The sequence below is a fragment of the Armigeres subalbatus genome, chromosome 3, assembly GCF_024139115.2.
Source record: "Armigeres subalbatus isolate Guangzhou_Male chromosome 3, GZ_Asu_2, whole genome shotgun sequence".
NCBI classification, from domain to species: domain Eukaryota; kingdom Metazoa; phylum Arthropoda; class Insecta; order Diptera; family Culicidae; genus Armigeres; species Armigeres subalbatus.
Window position 1 is genome coordinate 240,213,939 of NC_085141.1, and position 20,290 is coordinate 240,234,228.

General features: G+C 41.0%; 1 protein-coding gene across 1 annotated transcript; it reads right to left on the reverse strand.

Annotated features, from left to right (window-relative positions):
* Window positions 1-760: 760 nt before the first annotated feature.
* Window positions 761-15,000, reverse strand: LOC134227228 (SET domain-containing protein SmydA-8). Its single transcript, XM_062708578.1, has 6 exons — window positions 14,477-15,000; window positions 4,348-4,485; window positions 3,893-4,015; window positions 2,787-2,977; window positions 1,474-2,216; window positions 761-1,159 (listed from the first exon to the last, which is right to left on the reverse strand). The coding sequence occupies exons 1-6, from the start codon at window positions 14,672-14,674 to the stop codon at window positions 912-914; spliced, it is 1,641 nt and encodes a 546-aa protein (XP_062564562.1). The 5' UTR covers window positions 14,675-15,000; the 3' UTR covers window positions 761-911.
* Between the last annotated feature and the right edge of the window lie 5,290 nt (window positions 15,001-20,290).

Consider the following 20,290-nt stretch of genomic DNA (forward strand, 5'->3'; position numbering starts at 1 on the left):
AATCGAGAATTTCTAGGGAATCTACAATTAGCTATATTTTCCGATATTTAGAAACGAAGTTATTTTTTTTCTTTAAGCCGCTCTGAACCTTTTGTCATGAATAGTAACTAGTCCATATCCGAACGACAGTTTTCGTTAGCGAAGCACATCTCACACGAGACATGCAGCCTTTTTTTGTCAGATTTTTTCGATTATGTGACTTTAGAAACGCCTTCAGCTAAGTTCACATCAAGAATCGTTATTTGTTGCATTGCACATTTTTGCAATAAAGACCAAAATGTTAGAAAAATAAAATTGAGTCTTATATACATTATTGGATATCGGACCCGATATCGATATCTAAAATTCGATATCGAAACGATATTGATACTCCATTAACTCGATATCGATATTATCGATAAATGCTACCTCGTCACAGCCCTACTAGGTACCAGGTGACTACACGCAAGTCGTTTCTTGTCTCTGCTGCGCGTGATATTCGGATTTCAACAAAGCAGCCGCATGGCGATATTCTTATTAAGTGTTTTCAAATTATTTTTGACGAACAAAGATTTGTATCTCCAAAAGTGTCATCATTGACTTTTCTTCTATGCTTTGAAATTGATCTAAATCGTAGATTTTCATCAACTAATTTTCCCCGTGTGTTCAAGACGATTTCCATCACCCCTAGGTGGATCAATATGAAGTTGTAACAAAGCTTCTATTTCATTTAAAGGTATTATTTAAAGTACGAATTAAATATATACAGAGAAATGGAATTTCGGATCACACAAAACAATTTTATAGAATGGAGCAAATAGTTATAAATGATATGGGAATAAAACATGGCAAGCATTCATGAACAAACAATTGGTCGTGTCTTTTTTCAGAGCACTAGAGATAAGCCTACCCCTACCTCAACACACAGTATGTTATCCTTCTTGCAAACCGAGAAGCACTCTCAGGGAGCCCGCATTTATCCGGGCCTGCTCGGCTATTTTACTCTCCGGCAAGTCGTCCGGTTCGTGTGAAAGCATCCGGACGCATTCCTCGGCATTGTGTAGCGAGTCCTCGAGAGCACTCCTGACGGCAGGATTTTGCGACTCGACTCCCCGGCGGGCAAACTCGGCCAGAGCAGCATGCAACTCGAAACGTGTAGTCCCAATGACACGGGCTTCGGCTACGGAGAACAGAATTTCAATGAATAACGATTTGTGGGCCTATAACTAGGTATAACATTTTAAAACGGTACGCATTGGGGATTTATTGTCTTCTTAATTTCAATGATAATAAATTGACAATTGATTGGTTCTCAAAATATCATAAATTTTAGAAAACACAAAGATGAAACTAACCCACTAAGGTCCCACAATAACAAATGTTAGCGCGATTGGAATGGATTGATTTGTATTAAATTTGGCTGCAATATCGAAGAGCTCCCAATGCGTACAAATTTCAAGTGATTCATATTTCACCAGATACTCCATAACCTACCGGGACAAACTTTTTGAAACAAATCGATAAGCTCCTGGCAAATTTTCATTTTTGTCATCAAATTCTCATCGGATATTTTCTGGATTGCGTTCGGGTCACCACCGCCAACAATTTGCGATAGAGAAATTTTAACATCGACAATTAAATGGTGGTTCGGTCCCAGCCAACGGCCATAGTGGGCTACGTACTTGTGACAGTGCTGCTCGTTGTCTTTTTGCATAGCTTCATGGTCAACCCGCGCACGGTCCAGGATGTTTGTGATTTCCTTCCCATCAACCAATCCTCGGCACTTGTTGCAAATGTATCCTCCGTACCAGTTTTTCAAGTTTTCCGGCAGCAGCAAACCCGAGCAGTTGGAGTCTTTTTTGAAACCGGAGCACTTCAGAGCACTCAAATATGTGCCAAATTCTGTTGGGTCAAGGCAACGAGCGCACGTGCACCGGAAAAGTTTCGTCTGCTGCAGATGATCCAAACGGTTGGCCGTTCCCCACAAGACATCCGAGTAGCAAATGCTCAAACGTTCACCCTTTTTTATCGGAGCTGGAGCCCAGAATACAATCTCCTTCTTGGAAGTAAAACTTTTCGACAAATTTGGTCGACATGAGTGTTCCAACATCGACGCATTATTGTAAATTGCCACGGATGGAGGCTCAGTCAGAGGAACTTCATGACCGTTGACTTGCAGTATTCCAACTATTTTCAATATTTCATCCTCACTCCATTTGTTTTCACACTTGAAGAAGCTTCGTCGCGTGGTTTTGTTCGATGCAGCAAGGTAATTTATTTTGTGGGAGCAGCCCAGACCAACATCAGGAAGCGATGATAATTTTGGTGGCGGATGCGGAGGGAAAGTATGTAAAGAGAAAATATATTCATATTATTTGGATTGTTTTAAATGGAATTTGAAAAGGTTCCAGATCATGTGAATCTGCTATTTATTTTAAAAAAAAGTTAACTGAATAATAAATAAGAATAATATAGTCATATGAAGAACGAAAAAATGTGGAAAATGAAATAAAAACAAATGTGAGCAGAATTTAAAATTGAGAAACTCTTCTAAAAAACGTTGATTTTTAAGGGGTAAGTTTAATATATTGAAACTACATACATAAAAGGAACAGATTTTATTATACTAGGAAAACTAATACATCAGATACCTGTTTAAACGGTTTAGCTTCCGATGAGACTTCTATTACAGAACCAGCATTGTGGAGTTAGTAAGTTTATAGATAATGCTTTCAATGCAAACATCCATCAACCCAGGAAGTTTATGCACACCTACACTCTCAAGCAAACATCCAACTGCAACTTACCGTGGAATCAGCTTTGCCACACCTTCCCGGTCGTTACGCCATTGTTCCGACCCGCGGCGTTGCTCCTCGTGTGATTCTAATTTGATTAATGCCTGCCACTTGGCGGGATTTCGCTCGGCCAGCAGCAGACAACGCAGCGGAATCAAACACTGGTACACCGGATGTGGGTTATACAAGTGACGCAGCTGCATCTGAAAGTTTACACAAGCGGAAGCAACATTATTGTACACCGTACCAAGGTCTTGAATATTAACTGCAAGAACTAGATATGAGCAACTACAATAATACGTTGTGGATTGCGATACTGTCTTTGTCGGTGGAATGATAGACCAGTCAATGAGCTCTACAGTGCGGGACGGAACATAAATCTGAATTGAAATGTCATTCTCAAAGGGTAGTTTATCAACCATCACGTCAAATTACATTCGTTGGTAGATGAACGATGCCAAAATTTAAATAAACGAAGGTATGAGGTTTGAAATGTCATAATGTTCACGCAATAGACCAATGCAAGATCTTCACTTAACCTCAATTATTGGACAGTTCACAGAGCTTGTTTACAGTGTGTTAGAATTAAAATCGATCAGCTGGAAATAAAATTCCGTAATTTTCGTTCAAAATCATTTTGATCCGAATATTCTAGTGATATGCTTTAATTCCTACCATAAATCCACCACAGCAGACATTAATATTCTTAATTATTCGCAAAACAGTTTTTCCGGAAGGTGCTCCAGAGACTAAGTCCCTGTAAACAAGCTCTGTGAACTGTCAACCTACGTCATCATGCACTGGTCAATAGGCACCAGAAGCTATGAATGACATTTTAGAATTTCCCAAATACTGTGTAGCCTATTGACTGAACAAATTAGTTAAAGGATCTAATGATACAGTCTAATGCGGATGCAGCTCAGCGAATCGGTCCGGGTGTTAGTTCGGTCAGAAATTTGCATTCCAACTTTGACTTGCTTCGGGGATTACTGTTGATGGACTGTGAATAACATGTTTTCCGGTGGAATAGCAATCAAGACAATCATAGCGGTGCAGTCAGCGTGTTGCCTCCATAATGCGCAACCAGGATGTGCTGATTCTTGTCACGGTCCACTAACCTTGCTTCCTCGAGCGATGGTGAATTGGCATTCAGGTTTATGGCTAGGATGGTCTTGACATTCCCGCTTGCATACCGGCCAGCCGCATCTCTCGCAGTCCAAAAATTGGTTCTCCACGAGCCCCTGGAACGGTCAGATTATGCCACGAATTAGATGATAGACATTTGATGCTTTTTTGAAAGATTGAAATAAATGTAGATGTGTGAATATGGTTTGCATTTTTTGTATTGGAATATAAAATATCTTTAGATTTTTGTTATCTTACATGAGGTTATTGAAAAAACATCAAAGAATAATCAATAAGCTTTGATTTACAATTCATATTAATTTAGAAATCTATTAGGATTTAGTTTTATTTTTGAAATGAGACAAAACCTAATCAGTGAAAAATCCCAAACAGATCTAACCATCTACTTTTTTATTGGAAACGGAAAGAACCCACGTGCTAAACCTACCTGCAAGCAACCCACACAAACTGGTTTCGTTATTTGCGCTGGACCATAGACCAATGGCAGCTCTTTCAACACGACTTCACCGGCTTTGATGTCCTTCGTCGCTAGCATGTATCGACCATAACGCTCGTCACTACAAATCTACCAAAAAATAATAAATATATATGAGCACCACAGGAAAATCACAGCGGAAACCAGTAAAAGCTGCCCCTTCTGATTGGAGAAAAATGCCGAGCGCGTAATATGGAAGGCGATGCTTCATCATTACCACATTGTCATCGCATGTGCTGGCCGACAACAATCGCCTCCCCATAGTGGTAAAGATGCATCTGTCGTAAAAAAATGTTCACTGAGAATAAGATTATCAGGACTGCAACGAATGTGAGAAAATGAAATTGAGAAAAGCAACTCCTCTCATGAGGTATTCGTGCCAATATTGTTGGGATGTCCTATAAATCATCCAACCAAATATTGAGTCTTTGAATCTGTTAGGAGTCGCCATTTGGCCGAATGCCACTAGGCCGAAAAAACCATTAGGCCGAAACCCATCTGGCCGAAAGTCATTTGACCGAAAGGGTCATTTGGCCGAAAGGGTCATTTGGCCGAAAAGGTCATTTAACCGGAAGGATTATTTGACCGAATAAGACATTTGCCCGAATAAGACATTTGACCGAATAGGCCATTTGGTCGGGGTTCAGCCAAATCGCACCAAGCGCCAACGGAAAATTATGCAATTTTCTGCCCAAGCTTTCTGTTCGCGCTTACAAACCACTGCTACCGCATTGCTTAGTTCTAAATTATCATTATTGCCTTCAATCGTATTCTAACCAATACTGCTAGATCACTGACTGAATTATTAGTGTCCGAGAAGACTGGACAAGCATTTGCGTGTATATATAATCATCATTAAATTCCATATCACACCGATCGCCTCACGATCAGCGATAGGTACGGCCGAGCCGCAGTTAGAAAACATCGCACGCAGTCAGTCAGGACCAAGCTAGTAAAAATTGTACCTATCTAATAGTCTCGAATAAACCTTTTGCACGTACACGTCGGTCGATCTCCGCAGTCGGGTGTGCATTTAATTTCAAGCAACTAACTGTGTTGTACTATTGTGAACATTTGAGTTAAGAACAAAATCCATTCCCAATCGTCAAAGTCGCGTTTTCTGAAGTGCGTTATCCGACAAACAATCAGTGCAATTAAGTTCGTAATTAACACTTTCGTTCAGCAGATTTAATTGATTGCAAATCGTAACGGATATTCCTCAACCCCTCAACTGAGGATATCCTACAACAAATATACGCATGAATTGGTTAGAAATGATTTCCGTTGTTTGTGTACGAGCAAAATATTACAAGTCAGTCAAAAAACCGCTTGGTGCGGTTTGGCAGAACCCCGACCATTTGAAAAGTGAGAAGTGCGAAGTGGGAAGTGAGACGTCTCACTACTCACTTCACGCTTCTCACTTTTTACAATGAAAAGTGAGAAATGAGGAATGAAAATTGAGACTTCTCACACCTAATTTCTCACTTTTCAAATGACCTATTCGGTCAAATGTCCTATTCAGCCAAATGCCCTATTCTGCCAAATGACCCTTTCGGCCAAACGACCCTTTCGGCAAAATGACTCTTTCAACCAAATGACCCTTTCGGCCAAATGACCCTTCCGGCCTACCTATTGCTAAAATATCGCCATATCATCTTTTTAGTTTTACATTGAATATGTTTATGTGTATAGAGAAGAATTATGATCTTCTAAATTTGTTAGTGGTATAGTTTGGGAGCTCTTAAGTAATATGTGATTTGTGAATGAATGAACTATTGTACTATCCTAAAAGAGAATATTTCTCACTCGAAGGAATTGATTGTGTCCAATCTTTCATTCAACAAGTCGCAACCAGTCGACCTGGTTCTTCTTTATTTGTTCTTCCCCAGTACTGCTCGTCTTCAATTGGTAGCCAACTTACCAGTGCTCGTTGATAGCGTTTTTGGTTGGATTGTCACTGGTTCGTCCTCGCAAATGGGCTCATATTCCGTGTCTTCGACGGTTTTATTAAATCATGTTAGTGTCTCTATGGTGTCCCTTGAAGAAAGCATTGAGCGTTTCTGGAATTCCAAGAAATTTGCATATTCTTAACGATGCACATTCTGTGGAAGAAAGACGTTGTGAAGAAATCTACCCATCTACAATTTCACGCAATGAAAGGTCGATACATCTTACGAATGCTCCGCCAATCAGATTTTACCATCAAACTCGGTGTTTCGAAAGCTAGCGCTATTCGTCGTTTCGAGCTTCTAGATAAGCAACTCGATCGAAACCCAAAATTTAAGGAAGATTACCACGCCTTCATTCAAGAATACCAGCACCTTGGCCACTTGCGCATGGTTAAAGCGCACTACCTTCCACATCATCCGGCTTTCAAGGATTACAGCACGTATCGTATTTGACGCTTCAACCAAAACATCGAATGGATTATCGCTTATAACGATGCACTTTTGGTTGGGCCGGCTGTACAAGAGGACCTGCTCGACATCATGATCCGCTTTCGAACCTTTAAACTGGCCTTGGTGGCCGACACCCAAGGATGTTATCGATTATTTAGTAATTTGCGTTCGATCAACTCATTCTAGAAGCTGAATTTTAAAATGTGTTGTATGGTGGACTTCTAGTGCAAAAGTTTTTCTACAACTCTGCCTAATGGTTCGTTGTTTGAATTCCACTAGTAACGGAGGTATAGTTTCAGTAACTTGAACTAAATGATAACAAAATTCCATTCATTTAGTTTAAGTTACTGCAATTAGCGCTGTAACTCCGTTATTAGTTGAATTCTTACAACGAACCATTTGGCAGAGTTGTTTGGCACGGATTGGCACCATCCTCTTTTCTCGCTCCAAGAGCTAGCAGGCGATGAAGATCAAGCATACGCTCTTGGTGGTGGCCCAGCATTGCGGAAGAACTTTTATGTCGATGACTTCATCAGAGGAACAGAATCGGTGGAAGAAGCAATTTACATACGAACGGAGCTGACTGAACTGTTAGCCAAAGGAGGTTTCAAATTGCGAAAGTGGACGTCAAATGAGTTGGAGGTTCTGCAAAGACTGAATAATGCCTAATTTGGGATGCAATCGCCGTTGGAATTTAATACCAATGAAATGGTGAAAGCGCAGGGCATATGCTGGGAACCGGAAACCGACACATTGTGCTTCGACTCTGGTATCAATCCAAGCACCGATCATACAACGAAACGGTCGATTTTGTCCGCAATATTTCGTTTGTGTTCCACTGAATCTTTGGAATATCCGCAGAAAATTCTGTAGAAGTCTTCAAATTTGAATCGGCGTGGGAAATTATAGATCGGCGGCGCGGCAAATTTTAAACGGCGGCGCGCCGAAACAAAAATGTCAGCGGCGGCACACACTTTTAAGTGTTAGCACATAAACAGCCAGCAGGGACTATGTCCCAGGCCATCTGCGAGTTGTGGCGCCTGCCTAGGATGTGGTGGGGTTTGACAGTGGGCCCTGTTAAACCTCTATAAAAAGCTGCATGTATCCGCAAGTAGGCTCCGCCAAAGCGACCGTGTGCCGCTCAAAGCGCACAAGCCCAAGTCCTGGTGTTAGGTGGGACGCTAAACAGCCCTGACACGACGGCCCTCCGACGAACCAGGAGGTTTGCGCAGACCCAATAAGCCGCCTTTAAAAACAACTATTACGAACGACATAGAAGATAATACGACTCGATACAATCGGCAACGACCTAGGCAACGAATAAAGGATCACGATTGGAAGCTTGGAACATGGAACTGCAAGTCGCTAGGCTTCGCAGGTTGCGACAGGATAATCTACGATAAATTACATCCCCGCAACTTCGATGTCGTAGCGCTGCAGGAAATCTGCTGGACAGGACAGAAAGTGTGGAAAAGCGGGCATCGAGCGGCTACCTTCTACCAAAGCTGTGGCACCACCAACGAGCTGGGAACCGGCTTCATAGTGCTGGGAAAGATGCGCCAATGCGTGATTGGGTGGCAGCCAATCAACGCAAGGATGTGCAAAAGCATCATCAACGTGCACTGCCCACACGAAGGGAGATCCGACGACGAGAAAGAAGCGTTCTATGCGCAGCTGGAGCAGACATACGATGGATGCCCACTGCGGGACGTCAAAATCGTCATCGGTGACATGAACGCTCAGGTAGGAAGGGAGGAAATGTATAGACCGGTCATCGGACCGGATAGTCTGCATACCGTATCGAACGACAACGGCCAACGATGCATAAACTTTGCAGCCTCCCGCGGAATGGTAGTCCGAAGCACTTTCTTCCCCCGCAAGAATATCCACAAGGTCACATGGAAATCACCTAATCAAGTAACGGAAAACCAAATCGACCACGTTCTAATCGACGGTAGATTCTTGTCCGACATCACGAACGTACGCACTTACCGCAGTGCGAATATTGAATCCGACCACTACCTCGTCGCAGTATGTCTGCGCTCAAAACTTTCGACGGTGATCAACACGCGTCGGAGTCGTCCGCCGCGGCTAAACATAGGGCGGCTACAAGACGGTCGACTAGCCCAAGACTACGCGCAGCAGCTGGAAGTGGCACTCCCAACGGAAAAGCATCTAGGCGCAGCATCTCTTGAAGATGGTTGGAGAGATATTCGATCCGCCATTGGAAGTACCGCAACCGCTGCACTAGGCACGGTGGCTCCGGATCAGAGAAACGACTGGTATGACGGCGAATGTGAGCAGTTAGTTGAGGAGAAGAATGCAGCATGGGCGAGATTGCTGCAACACCGCACGAGGGCGAACGAGGCACGATACAAACGGGCGCGGAACAGACAAAACTCGATTTTCCGGAGGAAAAAGCGCCAGCAGGAAGATCGAGACCGTGAAGAGACGGAGGAACTGTACCGCGCTAATAACGCACGAAAGTTCTATGAGAAGTTGAACCGTTCACGTGCCACAGCCCGATATGTGTAAGGACATAAACGGGAACCTTCTTACAAACGAGCGTGAGGTGATCCAAAGGTGGCGGCAGCACTACGAAGAGCACCTGAATGGCGATATGGCAGACAACGGTGGCGGTATGGTAATGAACCTAGGAGCACGCGCGCAGGACATGCGACTTCCGGTTCCGAATCTCCAGGAAATCCAGGAGAAGATCGGCCGGCTGAAAAACAACAAAGCCCCTGGAGTTGACCAACTACCAGGAGAGCTGTTTAAACACGGTTGTGAGCACTGGCTAAAGCGCTGCACTGAGTGATTACAAAGGTTTGGGAGGATGAGGTTCTGCCGCAGGAGTGGATTGAAGGTGTCGTGTGTCCCATCTACAAAAAGGGTGATAAGCTGAATTGTAGCAACTACCGCGCAATCACATTGCTGAATGCCGCCTACAAGGTACTCTCCCAAATTTTATGCCGTCGACTAACACCAATTGCAAGAGAGTTCGGGGGGCAGTACCAGGCGGGATTTATGGGTGAACGCTCTACCACAGACCAGGTGTTCGCCATACGTCAGGTATTGCAGAAATGCCGCGAATACAACGTGCCCACACATCATCTATTTATCGACTTCAAAGCCGCATATGATACTTCGAAACGCGTAGAGGGTTACGGCAAGTTGATGGTCTTTCGTGTCTGCTATTCAACATCGCTTTGGAGGGAGTAATACGAAGGGCAGGGATTGACACGAGTGGTACGATTTTCACGAAGTCCGTCCAGTTATTTGGTTTCGCCGACGACATTGATATCATGGCACGTAACTTTGAGAGGATGGAGGAAGCCTACATCAGACTGAAAAGCGAAGCTAAACGGATTGGACTAGTCATCAACACGTCGAAGACGAAGTACATGATAGGAAGAGGCTCAAGAGAGGTCAATGTGAGCCACCCACCACGAGTTTCTATCGGTGGTGACGAAATCGAGGTGGTTGAAGAATTCGTGTACTTGGGCTCACTGGTGACCGCCGATAACGATACCAGCAGAGAAATTCGGAGACGCATAGTGGCTGGAAATCGTACGTACTTTGGACTCCGCAAGACGCTCCGATCGAATAGAGTTCGCCGCCGTTCCAAACTGACTATCTACAAAACGCTTATTAGACCGGTAGTTCTCTACGGACACGAGACCTGGACGATGCTCGTGGAGGACCAACGCGCACTGGGAGTTTTCGAAAGGAAAGTGCTGCGTACCATCTATGGTGGGGTGCAGATGGCGGACGGTACGTGGAGGAGGCGAATGAATCACGAGTTGCATCAGCTGTTGGGAGAACCATCCATCGTTCACACCGCGAAAATTGGAAGACTGCGGTGGGCCGGGCACGTAGCCAGAATGTCGGACAGTAATCCGGTGAAAATGGTTCTCGACAACGATCTGACGGGAACAAGAAGGCGAGGTGCACAGCGGGCAAGGTGGATCGATCAGGTGGAGGACGATTTGCGGACCCTCCGCAGACTGCGTGATTGGCGAAGTGCAGCCATGGACCGAGCTGAATGGAGAAGTCTTTTATGTGCAGCACAGGCCACTCCGGCCTTAGTCTGGTGATAAATAAATAAACATAATCAGCCAGTATTGAAAAGCACCTTGGAAATGTCGGCTGTTTTTTGCGAGCATTTTTTGTGTATATTACTCAGCGGATCGTTTGATGTGCGTAGTACGAGTTTCATGGGCATTCTCGAACTCATTTGAAACGCCTAAATGGCTACGGTAAGGTCTTTCGTGTCTCCTATAGGGCACTGCACGGACTGCTTTGTCTCTTTCTCGCTGCAAAGAAATTAGAAAATAACAAGGCCAGTAAACGTCAAAATTTATGAGGAACGAAAGAGAAAGAGATGTTTTCTTGCAGTGCTCTATAGGGCACTGCACGGACTGCTTTGTCCCTTTCTCGCTTCAAAGAAATTAGAAAACAACAAGGCCAGTAAACGTTAAAATTTATGAGGAACGAAAGAGAAAGAGATATTTCCGTGCAGTGCCCTATTCAGCATCGCTTTGGAGGGCAGGGCAGAGATTGGCGGGTATACCCCATTTGGTATAAGTTCGTTAGGCATAATAGACGTTAGGCATAATGTACGTTAGGCATAATGGACGTTAGGCACAAAATGACCCAAACAGCCTATGACATAAAGAAGGCAGAATTATGCCAAACGTCCATTATGCTTAACGTACATTATGCCTATCGTCCGTTATGCCTAACCCCTACGTCCCCCCTAAGAGGGGGGTCCGTAGAGTAGTTGTCTACACGTCTGACTCTGAATCAGATGGTCATGGGTTCGATTCCCACCCCCTCCACAGCCCTAATACAGGGGAAAGTCAACATGACTATAAAAGAAAGCAAAGTCTACGGACGTAAAAAGAAAAACACAAGTCTTATATGACAGATTTTCAAATAAGAATGTAAAAATGTCGATAAAGCAGATCACGATTTGTAAACTCCACGGACCAGTGCGCAAAAGAAAAGCACCACCCAAACCAGAAAGAAGAAGAAGAAGAAGAGATTGGCAAGAGTGGTACAATTTTCACGAGGTCTGTTCAATTATTTGATTTCGCCAACGATATTAATATTATAGCACGGTGCTTTGGGATGACAGAGGAAACATACATAGGACTGAATAAAGAAACTATGCGGATCGGACTAGTCATCAACATGTTGAAAACGAGGTACATGATTGAAAAAGGCTTAAGAAACAACGCGAGTCACCTACTACGAGTTTGTATCGATGGTGAATAAATTGAGGTGGTTGAAAAACCGTGTACTTGGGCTCGAAGGGGGCCGCTGAAAATGATTGGAGTTTTCAGCGCTGCGTACCAGAGTTTTTTTTCGTGATTCTACTTTTTTTTTTTGAATTTTCTCCTAGCGTATTAGGGGAACTGCTCCTTGAATTCATATCATGTACCCAAATCAATACTATTCGAAAACAAATAATTAGTGCGCAAATTGTTTTATTTCTCTTTTTTGTGATTTTCTTCAGCAGTGCAGTGGCGAGGTGGATAACAACAAAACACGACACAAATTAAGCCTAAATAGCCTGTTTTGCAAATGTAATTGATATAGGAACATATTATTAATAATGGAACAGATACCTTACACAGGGTTGCGCAAATAGTGAATATTGAACTGTCAAACCGTCTACTTATCGAGCAAAGTAAACAAAATTTGTATTTAATACTCCCAAGAAGCATTTTTTGCTGAATAAGCTAGCTCTTTAGCTATTGAAGGCCATTTTCGGCTTTTCCCACTTTCATCGTTTGTTGTACGTGTTAGAAGTGCGGAAGTATTGTTAACATCTGATAATTATAAACACTAGACCTCGTCATGTTTTCAAAAAGTATCAAAAATTCAACCGGTCAGCGCGGAATCACAATTCTTATGCTAAGATAAGCCTTCTGTCAAATTTTCAGCTAATTCGGATTAAATTTCGAGGTGGCTCAAGTCAATTTAGTGTTTTTAGGCTATTTTCAATTTTGAAAAAAATCTAACAAGAGATATAAACGCCGAAAACTATCGCAACAACCTCTATACAGAAGCTTTTGGTGTGCTCTACAAGTCTTGTGAACATTGCGATTCATTCTGTTCACGTTTTGACCAGGTTAAAAAGATTTTCGAGCTTTTAAGTACATACAAACACTGTTTCCCATAGAAGTCGTTGTTCTACAAAATTCTTGAATTTCTAACAAATCATGACTATTTTATCATATAATTATTCCTCTTTTTCGCTGGATATTTGAGTAAAACAATTGCCAATGTGGGATTTACCGTTAAATTCTTAAAAATCAGAAGCTGAACATTTGTCATAAATTTGCACATTAGGTTTTTTTTCAAAAGTTATTCGAACAAAACATAAATCAAATCATATGATATTTGATGCTTACAACAAACTACTTCCAAATTTGGTTCATTTCACCATATGTCTGTATGCTTTTACCATTGAGTGCATCGTAGTAACAAGTGAAATCAAAGCTTCTTTGTTCGAACAGCTTGTTTGAAAAAATCCTAACGTGCAAATTTATGACAAATGTTCAGCTTCTGATTTTTTATAATTTAACCGTAAATTGCACATTGGCAATTATGTTACTCAAATATCAAGGGAAAAAAGTGGAAGAATAATATAACAAATTAGTCATGATTTGTCATAAATTCAGGAATTTTGTAGAACAACGACTTCTATGGGAAACAGTGTTTTTATGCACTTAAAAGCTCGAAAATCACTTTAACATGGTCAAAACGTGAACGGAACGAATCGCAATATTCACAAGACTTGTAAAGCACACCAAAAGCTTCCGTATAGAGATAGTTGAGAGATTGTTGCGATAGTTTTTGGCGTTTATATCTCTTGTATGAGATTTGTTTTAGAAACAGCTCCAATACACTTCCCAATAAAAGTAGCGATAAGAAACTTACTGGTTTGCAGTTTGTGGATAATTTTGGTAAAAGCTTAAGAAGTAAACACTCACATAAAGTCAATTGAAGGGTTGATAAAAAATAACTTATCCTTTTTACATTCGTTTTTATAAAAAATATGCTATTTGAACCACGAATAGTGTGCGTGATTCAAAAGTTTGAAGTTGTTTCTTAACGGAGGAACTGTAAGAAATTAGCATAAAAAGCGTTATCAAGCTAATTCAAACACATTTTTATTTACACGATTACGTAAAAGTTAAAAAAAAACAAAGTTTAAAAAAGTCTCAAACAATTATCTATGAAAACCGTCATTGAAATTTCAATACGTCCTGCTACAAATAAAATTTAAAAGTGCTGCAGAGCTTCAACATCTAGAACATAATTCCTACAAATGCATATCTTTACTCGCCGTAAACCACATTTTACTATACAATGAAAGTCGAAGACCATTTAAGGTTCAGGGGAGTATTATTAATTTGACTCTAATTCTTGCAATTGACTTTAAAACTTATCAAAACATAATTCTTTTGCTACTAATCTTACATATCGAAACATCCGCTTATGGGACACGTTCCTACACGGTGTAGTTATAGCACAAGTAATAATACTTTCGATGGTTTTCTGCCATATGCCACGGATAAAAATATCACCCGTAACCCTATCAGCATTTTCTCCCAATCCAGAACCGAACAGCAGAATAATAAAGTTTCTCATGTGCCCACGAGACATACTTTGAACGGATGGCAAACATTTTTATGATTCTTCCAATCCTGCCTTTGATGCTCGACGGTGCAATAGTATGCAGCACTACAGCCGGAGCAGCGTTTTTTCGCCGACTGATTGCACACCGGACAGATCCCACCGTATGCTTCCACCTCGCTGGGTGGCTTTGAAGGGCACGTTGTGGCTCCCTCAGCATCCGATACCATGATGATGACGGAAAAATTGCAGCGCAAAGAATTATTCCACTCGGCGGGTTACCACTGATATACCACGAAAGCTTACTCTCTCCACTTCGATCTGGCCTTTCGATTTATTACTCTTTCTGGAGGATTTAGTCCAAAGAAAGGCAGTCTTCGCGCACATGAACGAACGAACGTAGTATGCCACTGCTGCACAATATATTCCTTATTCGGTATTGGATGTTTCTTATAGGTCACAGCACGTTTTTCATTCCGTGCTACTGGCTTCTTAACTATCACATCGAATGAACCATCACGCTGAGTTGCGCTAGCTTCCACTTACTGAGCGAGCGAGGAAAACTAAGCCGGTTACGATTTTCACGAACTTCATACTAATACACGAACACGAAGAAATGTAGATTCTACACTTTTCCAAAGCATCGGGCATTAATTACGAAACATTGAATCATTTCTACGGGAAATCGATTGAAAAGTTCGCAGTTACAATTTGGAGTTTCAAACAACGTCCATCCAAAAACTGTTACACTTTCTAAGGCTATCCCAGCATAAATCTTACAAACACTAGAAGGAAAATTGGGAGCATCGAATTTTCATTCATTCCGATCGCCATATACATGCGGTGTGTACATGTATGTAGAGTAGACTCGTGCCGTTGAAAATGTCGCACGTTCAACAACCAGGGATGAATCCATATAAATAAACGTATTCGATGCTTATTTTCCAACTAATTAGAATTGCGTTATGAACATTTCAGGTAGGGGAAGAGGCCCCAAAACGCATGTAACGTTGACTCGTCAAGCAAATTAATCTATAATTCAGCGATGATGCATCGTTTTGTAGGGAGATATTTACCACTGTTTTTTTAAGTGTATCAAGCATATTTTAGTTACATTACGTTAGATTCATGTACTTCTTCAACTGATAAACGCAATAAACTTGCGTGAAAAATCACTTTGACTCGGTTTTTAGCAGCCACTTAAGCAGGCAGGCTGTGCAAGAGTTTTCTTTTGCCCAATAAAGTTGTTTTCTGAATGGACTTACCTATTTTAGAAGATTAGATTAGTTGAACAGATAACAATCACACTACCGTCGTGCGGTGCTTCTTTTGAAAAATCGGGGGCTACTTTGGACATTTTGAAACAAGAATTATAAAGTAAATTACTATCAAATTCCCATTATCACCATTCAGATATATTGTTGATAGTTGGGTGGCAGCTTTCTGTTTTAAATTTTGTATTTATTTCGTTTATTCTTTTCAGAAAATAAAAATTACAAAGTAGCCCCCGTAGTCAAAAGAAGCCCCGCACGACGCACTGTGGTCGGATATCATGAAATCATGGCATTAATTAATAATTCCTTAGGGTTGCCTCATAGAAGTTTGGTGTCTTCCTCAAAGTTGTTGCTTGCTAAGTAGGCCTTCATATGGTAATAAAAAATAGTTCAGAACTCTCCCGCTAGGGCGGCGCTTCAGCTATCTTTTTATATGAGCATAACAGGATGATGGTGTCTTCTGCAAAGTTTTAGAATTTAGTATTATGAGCAACTCTTGCGAAGAAACTATCTTTGAAAAGGCTTTTGATTATGAGATACAATGCCTTTTTTGTATAAAATGTGCTTTTATTCATAATTTGATTGTTTTTAGTTTAATTTGGTATCTATGTACATTATTTATTTTCGCTGAAACTTTCTGTATCCCAGAGAGATATATTTATGGTAGGGTCTGAGCCGATTTAACCGACAAACAACCTAAAAATGTCTTAATTATTGTAAAATATTTAAAATATATAGAAAACTCGGTTTATTTTCCCACTCCCTCCACTTCCCACCGAGATTTTATCTCGGAAAGAATCTTTGGGTTGTAAAGAATGAAACGGAGGAGAATTTGGTTGCAGAAACTTGCCGTAACTCTCAAACGACCTACTTTTATTTGTTCAACTGAATGGTTTTGCGCTCAATTTAACATACGCCACGAATTTCTTGGATGCAGTCCTACCATTCTACCATTTATAGTGCCATGCAATATAAATTTTATGCTGGTACTATATTTTTCCTGAATAATAGTTGTAAACATTTTAATATTTATTTAACGTTGACATACGAACTGTTTATGCTGAATGTAATATGAATACAACATGTTTTGTTCATTAATCATCTAAGAACGTAATTATCTTTTTTCAGAACTAGAAGCTGTTACGCAATTTCCGATGATGTTTCATGAGAGCCCATTTTCAACGATTTAGATCTTGAAGACGAAAATAGAATATCGTCAAATATACTGACACCAGATGGTATTTCTGACGAATCTTATGAAATACACATTTTCAGAATTTAATGATTTACACACTCCTCGAATTAGACATAGATTTACGGACAACGTTAATTAATTTATGTTTTTATATGAACAAGTCAGAGCTTATTAAGAGTATGGTTAAAATCAAACCCTCATGTTTCGAGATCCGTGTACTTCAGTGTACTAATTTTAGCTTCAAGGCAACCAAATTTGTAGTGCCATATGGTGATTTCTAAGCTAAATTCCAGGCCAATATATTTGAAAATAATACTGAAAGATAACCATAACGAAGCTCAGAAAGTTTATGTGATCATTAGAATATGAATTTTACGGCCTACTTGGATTGAATAAGTAACAGCTTTCCGTCAAACACAAGCGCAACTCGTTGAGTAATGGGCCAAACACAATTGATACGTTTGCGTGCGTTTTGACAGTTTTCCCATGGGAAAACTGTCAAAACGCACGCAAACGTACCAATTGTGTTTGACCCATAAGTATTGAGCGTAACTCAATAAATATTAAGGCACTGTGGAAGATTTACAGCAAATTTCTGCAACCAAATTCGCGTCCGTTACATTCTTCATAACCCAAAGATTCTATCCGAGATAAAATCTGAGCGGGAAGTGGAGGGAGTAGAGGCATTCCACGGAGGCATGCCAATCGATCCTGAGCGACCATTTCGAAAATATCTGAAACTTTGCACAGTTTTTCAATTTCATCTAAATCGTCATTTTTCGATATCAAATCTTCATGTTGAGTCACGGCTAACTTTTCAAAAGGGTGTATGTGAAAATGGTTCAAAAATATTTAAAAAGCTGCACAGCAAAAACGGGATGTTCGATTGTTATGATTTTTTCAGCAAAGTTAGACAACTAAATGATAGTTCTTAAGAAAATATGCACAGTAAAAAAAAATTTTTTTTACCTTTAAAAATATCATTTTCGTCACAAAAACTCAAATATCTCAAAACCCTATCTTTTTACGAACTTATATTTTTAGGAAAAACGGTCCATTATATTAGCTATCTACCATAAACATTTGGTGATGGTAAACTAATAAACAAAAAAGTACATTTCAAACATTTCACAATTTTCACACTTGAAAAATTTTTTTTTTCGTGTGTATTATTTCGAGAATTGCAGTTTGATGCAGATTTTATTGTTAAGGGCTTTGCGTGATTTAAACAAGTTGTTGTCGTATTGATAATGTCATAATTTTCATTGTACGTGACTGGCGAAACATTCTTTTAATAGTTTTGTAACCTGTTGATAATAAGAAACATATCAGAAATGTTATTTTTAAGACAAAAGCTGCAAAATCAACGATTTATATACACGTATACGTCTATAGTTTACCTGCAAAAAATATACCTCTTAGAGCATCATTATCGGTCGCGAACATTTTAATCACCCGCGCAGCGCTTTCATTTTAGTTTCGTTACTCGTTTCCGTATCGGTCACTATTTTCGGCTCTCAATTTGGTTGCTGTATTCCGTACCGGTGACGTTTGACAGTTGACAGTTCATCAAATAGCAGCGCTCTTATCGCGCTACCATATTTGGTCACCTGTCAGTCGCGCTACTGTTATAGCAGCGCGTTTAGTTGCGACCGGTAAAGTGTCAAGTAATGATACTGCGCTGCCAAACGGCTTAAACTCACCACCGGTAATCTTGCTCTTAGAGAATAGACTTTATGATCGGGAGGAAACGGGTATCTTCAACAACAACAAATATATACATACCATAGATACATACCATGACAATGCTCACGAAAAAGCAAAAAAAATACTACCACTAAGGTTGTTAAAGATCTCATGGTAATTTTTTTGTTCAGTCAAGCAAATGACACCAAACTAGTCAGTAAAAACTTAAAAGTGATTTTGTTTATTGGAATATAACGAACAACATGGGTAGGTGCTTTCTCAACTGTTGTAGGCCGTTTGATGGAAAAAAGTGTTCAAAAGAGTTACGAAATCTCACCGAAAGCACCATAGATAAACTGAAAGCGACTGGTTATGCTCCAATGTCCCCATTGAAAATTTACGCATTTGCACGTCCTGTCGTCTAAACGTTGACAAAAGAGCATTCTGTATATCATCGGTTGAGCAGAGCGCAGGAAGTTCGAAAACGACAACAACTGAGGAATTGCCAGAAGTATCAAGTGCTGAGAGCCTTGCCACCGTACCATCAGCGAAATCTGTTTCAACAAATCAATCGGAAGAAGAGTGTATCCAAAAGGTCAACATCGAACGCTTTAACGAGGGCATAGCTGGGATAAAAGTGACTCCGATTAAATGGAGTAAGATGGACTACGTTTATTACCCGGAGAAAAAATACCGTGAAATAAACGAAGCTGTATGAAGAAACCTCTTCAAATTAGGACCTGATGATGTGGAAAATACAGACTACGATGAGGTAATTATAAATATGAAGGAAAGGTTCTCGAATGCAGCCACGACAAGGAAAGAAAAATTATTGATTTTGTCGATGCTGTCAAGTTCGTGGTCTATTCAGGATGCCATTGATGAGTTCAAAACCAATAGAAATACAGTAAAAGAGGCAAAACAATTGAAGAATAACTGTCTTTCAACCTGTGTATTTTTAACGCTGAGTGCACACAGTGGTGAATCATCGGCATCGGCCCTGAATCTCCCTCCATATCCTGCTCGATGCAGATTGCTCAATATGGATACCCTCGAAAGAAGGCGAAAGCTGCAGCAAGCGACATTCGTGGCTAGCCTACTGTGCGGAGAAATCGACTCTTCTCGGTTACTCGGGCTACTGGATATTCGTGCCATTCAATGACCTCTTCGACAACGATCACTGCTTCGGGATCGATTTCATCGTAAATCTATGTCGTCGGCGAAACCAAATAACTGGACGGACTTCGTGAAAATCGTACCACTCGTGTCAATCACCGTCTTTCGTAATACTCCCTCCCAAGCGGTGTTGAATAGCATACACGGAAGACCATCACCTTACCGTAACCCTCTGCGCGTTTCGAAGGGACACGAGAATGCCCCTGAAACTCGAACTACACACATCACCTGGGCCATCGTCGCCTTTATCAACCGTATCAGTTTATCCGGAAATCCGTTTTCGTGCATTAACTGCCATAGCTGATCCCGATCAATTGCATCATATGCGGCTTTGAAGTCGATAAATAGATAATGTATGGTCACGTTGTATTTACGGCATTTCTGCAGTACTTGGCGAATGGCGGACACCTGGTCCGTGGTGGAGCGTTCGCCCATAAAACCCACCTGGTACTCCCCCACGAACTCTCTTGCAATTGGTGCTAGTCGACGGCCTAAAATCTGGGAGAGTGCCTTGT